At 55.2% G+C, this 9,282-nt stretch overlaps 2 protein-coding genes across 2 annotated transcripts; both read right to left on the bottom strand.

Moving 5' to 3' along the window:
- Positions 1-1,882: 1,882 nt before the first annotated feature.
- Positions 1,883-3,129, bottom strand: MONBRDRAFT_2248 (uncharacterized protein; the record flags this gene model as incomplete). Its single annotated transcript, XM_001744062.1, has 6 exons — positions 1,883-2,020; positions 2,118-2,284; positions 2,476-2,523; positions 2,668-2,809; positions 2,891-2,960; positions 3,032-3,129. Coding segments are annotated over 6 exons (663 nt in total), but the record flags the coding sequence as incomplete, so codon positions are not given.
- Positions 3,130-4,526: 1,397 nt separating this feature from the next.
- Positions 4,527-6,124, bottom strand: MONBRDRAFT_18222 (uncharacterized protein). The gene is made up of 5 exons (XM_001744061.1): positions 5,999-6,124; positions 5,373-5,875; positions 4,963-5,248; positions 4,752-4,807; positions 4,527-4,647 (listed from the first exon to the last, which is right to left on the bottom strand). The coding sequence occupies exons 1-5, from the start codon at positions 6,117-6,119 to the stop codon at positions 4,591-4,593; spliced, it is 1,023 nt and encodes a 340-aa protein (XP_001744113.1). The 5' UTR covers positions 6,120-6,124; the 3' UTR covers positions 4,527-4,590.
- Positions 6,125-9,282: the final 3,158 nt, after the last annotated feature.

Raw genomic sequence — 9,282 nt, 5'->3', positions numbered from 1 at the left:
TGGAGAGATGGCGGTGACGGCAGTGGCTGGTTCGGGCCGTGCATGGTCGACGTTGGCGGCATCTGTTGTGTTCGCAGTGGGCATGATTGCTTTTGTTCATTTCAATCAGGACCAAGAGCGCCAGGTATGAATTATGAGCGGGCCGAGGCCTTTTTTGATGAGTCGGTTGCATCACGGCCTCGCTTGAGCGAGTGACGGGCTACGAGAAGTTGAATTCAGACTCGAGGATATGGAGCTCATGGTGGGGTGTTTGACTGGTAAACCTTGATATATAGGCGCTGCGCGAGGGAGTGAAGAAGGATTTGGAGCGTCAAGAGCGCAAGCGCATGAATAAACTGGACCAAGACCAACAGATTCAGCTTCGCCGCCAGCTCGAAGCAGCCGAGAGCCAGCTTGCGCAGACCAAAAACTAGTCTGCGCCTGAGCCACCAGTGGAGGGCTGTGCCCTCTGGCATCATTTCAAATGTGGCGTGTCTTTTGTTTAACCTTGCTGCTGTTTGCTCAGGGTGAAGAGGAGGCTTAAGCTTGTTGATGGCTTGTATCATTGTCTTTTCTCTTTCATCACTTCTGCGGCATGTGCCTGGCTTCAGACCTCTTCACTTTCATGCGGACTGTTTTGTTCATTTTCTCCTTTTCTTTGACTTGAGGGCATGTCTCATCCAGGTGCCAATTTTTCACGTCTTTCTCGTTGCCTGCGGGTTTCGGGCTCTAATCGATTCTTCTTGCCTGTTTCAGCCACTCCCTGCCGTGTTACTCTTCCTTCTTCACCACCTGTCGCCAGACGGTTTGGAGTGTGCGTTGTCCCGACTTGGCCACGGGGCGTTCAATCGTGCGTCGCCCCTTGCGGGCCCCCGTCATGGAAGTTTGTCCTTGGCTGGCCCGCCATACCTGTCACCGAGAAGTCAAACGTTTAGGCAAGAGTCAAAGGCACGAGGTAGCATATGAGACCTTTGCCATTGGTCACAACAAGGCTTCCAGCCAAGGGTGCAAGGGCCAGACAATGCGTACCTTGACCATGTTGGCCGAGACGAGGGTGGTCTCAACTTGATTGACATCGACCAAAGACCAAGGCGAACCATCTGTTTCCTCCTCCGTCTTGAATTCCGGTGCGGGTATCTCTCCGACCAAGATGTGGTACGCGTGTTTGAGATGCGAAAATACGTGGGTGATGGTCTTGGGCGCCAGGCACCATTTGACCGTCGTCGGGCGAAGGGCTGGTCGTAGGTTCAAAAGCTGTGACACATGCGGTGCGAGCGCTGCTCGCAGCTGTCATGCGGCACCATCACGGCGTGAGGGCCCATTGCACTTCAAAGCACAGCATGACATGCATCTTAACATGGGCAAAGAGGGAGGATGGCGGTACAAGAGTGCGACCCCTGACCTGTCGTTCATTGGGGGTTGCAACCTCAGTCGTGCTTGCCAGTGAGGGTTTGGCAACCGATGTCGACTTTGGCGCGGTGGAACTTGGTTTTGAGCCCATCCCGCCTTCTGAATTTGTTTCATCCAGATCCACATAAGGAAACGTCCACAGGTTGGCCATGAGGCCCGACTTGGGCCGACGTTGCAACAGTATGCGATCTGGTTCATCGGGTGAGGCGCTGACCACGCGGAGCACCGCAATGGCTACTTGATGTGTCGGTGTCACCTTCTTGGGTTTCTTGGCAGGGTACGCAGTATAGTCTGGTGCTCGTGGCAAGGGTTGACGAACCGAATGTATATCAGTGCATGCACTTGCCACGAAGTCGAAAGTCGGCAGTCAGGGTGGAGGCATTGTTGTCTTACCCGTCGGTGTTGCGCCTTGACACAAGGGGCATGCAGTATCCGTCGGCTCTGGCTTGGTTTTTGTGGATTTGGCACGGCCAGTGATGGAGCGATGGACCACGCAATGTTCTGCCAAGGGGCAAGCGTGGCATTGTGGAGACTTGGGGGTGCAAATCAAGGCCCCCAGCTCCATCATGGCTTGATTGATCTGACCCGGCGCTGCGTGGTCGGCGAGCGTATCAGCCTGACGCCACATCCACTGCACACATGCCCGCACATCAATATGGTCGTTGAGCAAGGTTGCCTGTCAGATACAAGAGAATCTCATTCAGCAACTGCGTCAATCACTTTCAGACCTTTTTGGCTGCATCTTGTGTTAGCGGCACAGCGATGCCTCCGAGACGGCTGAGGACACGATTGACATTGCCGTCCACCACCCCTACGCGCTTGGCAAACACAATGGAGGCCACGGCCGAAGCCGTGTACGGACCCACGCCTGGCGGCCAGCAAAAGATCAGGCGAGCTTCATGACAAGTCAAGGAGGACGGAGAACTCGGTCAACTACCGCACCTGGCAGCGCGAGAAGTTCGGTTTTGGTCTACAGAGGATGGTTCAGGCTTAGTGTGAGCCAATCCGGCTCATCAGTCGGCAAGCAAGAGTCATTCGGCAAGAAATGCACGGCGGCTGAGTGGGCAAGTCATTGCTCGGAAGCACCCACCGTCGGAAAAGAGCCATCCAGCTGATTCACGATGTATTGTGCAGCTATTGGTGTCGTGTTGAGGTGTTTGAGTCGAAGACAAGGCGGAAGAAAGGTGCGGGGTGTAAGGTTGGGTACTGAAACACCGACTCTTCACTTCATTCACGACGCCTTTGTCTGGTCGAAGTGCGGGTAAGGGCGGGTGCTACCTTCGTGCAATCGGGTGGCGCGGGAATAGTAGCCCAAGCCGGCCCAAGCCTGGTGCACGTCTGACAATTGAGCCGCCGCCAGCGCCTGAACGGTGGGCCATTTGGCAATCCAGCGTTCAAAATAGTCGGTGACCACAGAGATCTTATCGAGGCCGATGGCCAACGGGCGAGTGTGAGCGAGCACGAGCGTAAGCTGCTGGCGGGGGGAGCCATGGGTCCGCACCTGGGTTTGTTGGCACATGACCTCGCTGATCCACACGGCATAAGCCATGGTATTTGAGTCTTGACCGTGACTGACAGGTCGCTCGTCTCCCTGCCGACCCTGTTGCGTCAGATTCAGAGTGAGCGGGGTGGGCGGCAGTACGTCATGCTTTCAGCGGACCTGCGTACCGATGGCTGCCGCCAAGGCAACACGCGTTGGTGTTGGTGATACCACTGTATGAGCGCGTGCTGTATGGCTGATGAGGCACTTGAAGAAAGCTCATGCCGAGTGCGGCACAGCTCTAGAAATGAGGGTGGGGTTCGGGGTTGTTGAGTCGGGGTGCATGCACAGTCGCAGGTGGGTTGTTAGTCAATGCCTGACCTTCCAGGTCGACCGCCGATGAGGTGTGCAATGTGCGCTTGTGTGGGGTCGATGCGGCGGTCGCGCCCACCCCACGCTTTCGCGTAGAGGGCGCCATCACACCTATCAATCCACCCCCACAACTCTTCAAGCTGTCGCGTTCTATGCCCATCAAACGACCGCCACCCCACACAGCGCGCAGCGCAACACCAGCGCTTGACAATGTGCGTTGTAACGGTAAATTGGCGTGCTGACAAATCGATCTGTGTGTGTGTGTGTGTGTGTGTGTGTGTGTGTGTGTGTGTGTGTGTGAGATCCGGCCATGGTTATAAGGGGAAATGATGGTGGCCGTGGCTGCGGGTGCGTGGGTGCGTGGGTGTGTACGCGGTGAGATGATGGACAAGGTTAAGAAACTACTGATCGATTACAAGTGGTGGTCAAGAAGCGTCACGAGCCAAGCTATTTCTGCTTATCCATCCAGACTGCGAGGCGCAGAAAGAACGAAAGGGTCAAGGTCATGGTGCACTAGGGTGGTGCAGGTGGCTCAAGGAACGTCGTAGGTTGTGTCCCAGATGCGGTTGCGCGGGTTGTCACGGCGCATGGCGTAGTGGTCGGCCAGGCCTACCAGTACGAACGCGGGCACGTATAGGCGCGCGGTCGTTCGAAAGCCAACAGCAAAAGCCTGCCTTGGGGCAACGCCGGAGTTAGCAGACGCTAGGAAGAGGCCGCGTGCCGTTGCAAAGCCCAAACCCATCAAGGCACCGGTGCCAGCAATCTTGATATAGCCCCATGGATCAGTTTTGCTTGGGAACAGCACAGCCAACGCCGGTGACGGCACAGTGGTCGTTGTTGTTGTCGAGGCGAGCGGTGATGATGATGGTGATGGTGATGGTGCTTCTGGAATCTGTAATTTCGCCATGAAGCTGGATGCTCAAGTCTAACCTCCACTCTGCCTCTGCGCTGAAGATACAGGTAGCTAGATACGACTCGAGCTCCCTTGTTGGTTTCGTGTGGACGTCTGTCAAAGTGGCATGCCAAACTGTTTTGCAGGATCAGAATCGAAGATCATGAAAATAGCAAAGCAAAACAAAACAAAACAAAGAACGCGGCTTGACCCGTTGTTTACTGATCCAACAACATGCAACGAGCAATTTGATAGATCTATGCTCACGCATCCATGGTCGTTGGGTCAGCCAGAAGGGGCGGTGTTTTGTCTCAAACTTGATTGGAGATTAAGGTGGTGCTGTTGTGTTATCATAAACTGGCTGCTGTGAACTGGCACAACGCTATTCAATGTAGATTGACATGTCGCAACGTGGAGCCACGGCCACATGAGAATGCGAGGCGCCTTGGACTGCAGTTTAAGCATTGAAGCCGTTGGGATTGTTTGATTGCCAGCGCCACGAGTCTTCGCAGGCCTATGGGCGTCATGTTCGTGGGCGATGGTGAGCGGCATGGGTGATCAGGCTCGGCCTTTAGGCTTGTCACTTCCTGCCGTTGGGGCACCATCACAGTCACGCACCTGTTCGACGGTACGCGTGGCGACCCAATCCAGGTCCTTCTTTGCTGCCGAGGCATCTGTGCATATTGTTTTGCAATGTCAGTGGGGGACAAGGTGGCACATATATGGGCAAAGAGCATAGCCTATGCGGTGGGATTGGCCCGACTCTGTTGCCGTGGGAAGACGCGCACGCAAGAGAAACACGGGTGCAGTGTCACTGGGATGCACGAACCGGCATAGCAAGAGGCAATGTCACCAGGGCGGCGAGGGGCAATCTGGTAGGGGATGTCACGACCAGCCGCCTTCCCGAATGCCTTGATCATTTCAAGCACAGAAACGCCCTTGCCGGTGCCCAAGTTATAGACGACACAGCCGCAGGGCTTCTCGAGCTTGCGCAGGCTGGCTACGTGGCCCAAAGCGAGATCGACGACGTGGATGTAGTCGCGCACGCCCGTGCCATCGGGTGTATCGTAGTCATCGCCAAAAACGTTGACGTGCGGCCGGCGGCCGGCAGCGACCTGTTCCACAGGCACAGCAGACAGGGCGAGCAGGGATGGTGGCGGTCGGTAAGGATAAGGTAGGATAAGGTGAGTCTTGAGGCATACCCCGAGGAGCGACTTTGAGCCCGTAAGGTGGCCGTACCTGCGCTACAAAGGGGAGAAGGTTGTTGGGGATGCCCTGAGGGTCTTCGCCGATGCGACCGGAGGCATGAGCTCCAATCGGGTTGAAGTAGCGCAGAAGAACAATGTTCCATTGGCTATCGGCCTTGGCCATGTCCCGGCACATCTCCTCGATGAAGTACTTTGTCTTGCCATAGGGGTTGGTGCAGGCACCAACGGGGTGCTTCTCATCGAGGGGCAGATACTTTGGGTCGCCGTACACGGTAGCCGAGGACGAGAAGACGAGGTTGAAGCACTTGTGTTGCTTCATGGAATCAAGCAGGTTCAGGGTGCCAGTGATGTTGTTGTGGTAGTAGAGCCAGGGCTTTTGCGTCGACTCACCCACGGCCTTGAGGCCAGCAAAATGGATCACGGCAAAGAACTCATGCTCTGCAAACACCTTGTCGATGGCCTCCTTGTCCAGCAAGTCGATCTCAAGAAATGTGATTTTCTGGCCCACGATCTCTTCCACGCGCTCCACCGCCACTGGAGAGCAGAGGAGCGCCACGAGCCGAGCCGTGAGCGGAGTGACAGCAAAGTAAAATGCACGGCAGCATCAGATGAGAGCAGGCAACAGGCTCTTCTGATCAGAAAAGCGAGGCTCCTCACCTCGCGAGGCGTTGATGAGATTGTCCACAATGATCACCTCAAACCCAGCCGCGATGAGCTCAATGCAGGTATGGGTGCCGATGTAGCCGGCGCCGCCGGTGACCAGAATCTTGCGCGCCATTTTTCGTCCTAAAAGCGGAAAGCAGACACGGGGAAAGGCGACGACCTGCCAGTGAGTCCCAGCCGTAACTGTCGTGCCTGTGCTGCCCCCTTCTGCCCAGCCCGTTAGAGGGCCCATCAATCTGCATCAGCAACCGCTCATTGCCAACCCCCACTAGCACGTCAAGCCAGACACAGAGAGGGAGAGAGAGAGGTGGGTAACACCGAAGGGACGTCAGTGACCATCATCTCCCTCGCGTCCTGCCTCCCCCCGCCGCCATCATCTTTCACAAACCTTGTTAAAAATGAAAAATATGAGTGATGATGGATCCCTTTACTTTGCTGTGTGTCAGTGTGTGTGTGTGTGTGTGTGTGGGCTTTGGCACCACGTCATCTATTAGGCAAGACCCATCTGCTCCGAGGCACGCTGCGGAGATGGGCAGACTCAGCACGGGCTTCTTCTACACGGACTTCTTCTACACAGGCTTCAAGTCACAAAAGCTACCAGCTCCAAGGTACGATCTGCTTCAGCGGCTGGAGCCTGGCTCCTGGCTGCCATTTGACGCCAGCCACACATTTTGCGGGCAGTCCAGGAACCCTTCACTGCATTCGCCCACTGCGTTTATCAGCATCCAAAAAGTTACAATAATTCAACCAGAAAAAATATCACCAAAACAATTTAGAAAGTTCGCGATCCCGATGCGACCGTTACAGTTTGTGGTTCTCGCGGAAAAAAAATAAAAAAGGCGCCGACTGTATTTTTTTTTTTTTTGGCGGGGCATCCCCTCCGATTCAACAGCTTCTCGCCTGGTGCATCGTGGTGCATCGTGGTGCCTGGCGTTGGCTGTGTTGATCGGCGTGTTCCTGTTTTTGGCCATTGTTGGCCACCATTGCCATGGCTGAAGATCAGGGCAATGACGCGCCTTACGACGCCCTGGATGCCGCTGAGCGCGGCTTGTTGGAGCTAGGTACGACGGATTCCAGGCTGCCATTTGCTCGAATCCTTTGACCAGCCAGCATTTGGTCATCTCTTTTTGGCGGCTTCTTTCCCCCTTCCCACTTCTTTTTGTTCCGATTTCTGTCTCATGTGCTGGTCATTCCATTTGCAACAGACTCTTCGGCATACGGTCAACGGTCTCGCCGCAATCGTGCCAAAAGCAACTCGGTCAAGGATATTCTCAAGGTATGACGCTTCCCGCGCCTTCGCCCGTTTAGCTTTGGCAATTGCATGCCTTGTCTCATCCCCAGTTCAACTACACAGGGTGGTCGCGACGCCTATCTCAAGGCCGAAGCTGTCGAAGAGTTTTACGAAGAGGTGCAGTTGCTCCTTTTCTCTGCATTTCCTTGAGCCACGCTTGACTAAAGCCCTGACCCATTCACGTCCGATCATAGATTGATCAAGACGATTACGACTTTTTGCGCCAACAACGCCTGGCTGAAGCTGATTTCGTTGTGGCTGACGAATCAGGCGATTACGGCGGCTACTACGACGATGGTCATGATTTTTTTGAAGAGGAAGACTTCATCGATGGCGATAGCTCGGCTGCTTCGCGAGGTTGGCCCGACTTGCATCCTGTTCCTCCCCTTGTTCATCCTCGTTTCACCAACAAAACAGATGACAAGCACAGCTCGGCCCTTTTTTCCACTCACGACTCTGTTTGTGCCTGCAGCTCGCCGCCGAGCACCGGGCCATGCTGCCGGTGGTGTGCGTCGTCGCAAGCTGGGTAGGCTTTGAAGACCTTGCCCTCGTGCATCATGTCAAGACTCGATTTCCATCTGCTTTTTACCTGATTGATTCGCCATCTCTCCGTATTGTGTCGCTTGTGAACCACATGTAGCGCCCAAGCGTCGCGTAAATTCGCTCTTCACTGGTGGCAAAGGGAGTCGGCTTGGCGCTGCTGTCATCAAGCGTGGCGAGGTGAGTGCCCCACCCCCCCCCCCTTAACCTCTCAGCTTCAATGAGGTATCTCCTCTCAAACGTGCTTGTTCTTTTCAATCGCTGCTCTTATCCCCATGCTCCGGTCATGACACGTGCTCCAGGCCGACACTGCCACTTCAGAAGATGCCTTGTTGGCAGAGGTTATGGCCGAGGCCAAGTCCGAACAAAGTCAAGGTGCCCAAGGTGTCCTTCGCCGCGGTCGCAAGAACAAGCGGTGCGCTAGCGCGTACATTGGCACGAACATGGTCTGCACGAGTCAGCAAAACAGTCGACCTCACATTCATTGTTTTCCTTCTGCCTTAGCTCGATGAAACAGCTTGCACTCTTTGGCGGCCAATCCGAAGCCCAGGCCGCTGTCTTCAATATCTTTAAACAAGAGGAGCTTGAGGATGAGCCACTTGCAGAGGACGGCCAGTTGCGACTTGCTAGCACCGCCAAGCCTGGCCCTGAGGCGGATCTGGCCGATGACCTTTCACCGCCCAGCTCGCCCACCGTCACCAAGCGTGCCTTGCGAGTGCAGCCACCAGCAGCTGAGCATCCCGATGGTGACAGCGACGGCGCTGACTTTGACGCACCCTCAGCTGCAGCTCAGCCACCAAAGTTGGAACCAAGTGAAGGCGACCGTGCTACCAGCGTCTCCGTACCAGAGCCCGCCTCACCGGCAAAACGCTCCAAGGCCACCGATTCCGTCGTTCGTGACGAGTATGTTCTGCATTTTTTCCACGTCGCTGCACGGGGGTGCAGCTCAGAATCAGGTGCAATAACCTACCATGGCCCCTCGGCTTGGCTCACGATCCTTTGTCATCTCCTTGACAGAACTTCCCCTAAAACGCGCAAGGTCGTGGCAGTGGCGACGGTAGATGTCTCAGACGATGAAGAAGAGGATGATGCCGGTACGTGCCTCCAACTCAATACTTCATGGCACCTTCTTCCGTTCACAGCTAGAGGCAGAGATTTCGCAGCTCCTTGAATGGGGCTTGCTGAGATTTGTTCCGTTTCAGCTTGAATTCAACCCAATCTCTGTGACTCGCGTCGCATAGAGCCCGGCTACCTCAAAGTAAGCGGGAGCAAGGTTGCCGATGATACCACGGACTGGCACAAAGCTCGTCCCAACGCTGAGCCAGCTGAGACCATTGCTGAAATCAAGGTATGTTCAGAGCTTGTCCACCTTCCTGTCTGCTGAGCTGAGCCAATCCAATGCCATTGCCTTTTGTTTTGCCTCGGCGACCTGAACGTTGAATAACAT

The sequence above is a fragment of the Monosiga brevicollis genome, genomic scaffold (genome assembly GCF_000002865.3).
Source record: "Monosiga brevicollis MX1 MONBRscaffold_5 genomic scaffold, whole genome shotgun sequence".
In the NCBI taxonomy this organism is placed as follows: domain Eukaryota; class Choanoflagellata; order Craspedida; family Salpingoecidae; genus Monosiga; species Monosiga brevicollis.
The sequence above is the reverse complement of the archived record's forward strand: the minus strand, read 5'-3'. Positions and strand labels throughout refer to the sequence as shown.

Bases quoted from the DNA above. Each gene is read 5' to 3' on its own strand.
- MONBRDRAFT_18222 (XM_001744061.1), bottom strand. From the start codon at position 6,119: ATGGCGCGCAAGATTCTGGTCACCGGCGGCGCCGGCTACATCGGCACC. The intron at 5,249-5,372 runs GTACGGCCACCT...CCTGTGGAACAG, and splicing joins TTCTCCCCTTTGTAGCGCAG to GTCGCTGCCGGCCGCCGGCC. The intron at 4,648-4,751 runs GTGCGTGACTGT...TGACGCCCATAG, and splicing joins CCACGCGTACCGTCGAACAG to GCCTGCGAAGACTCGTGGCG.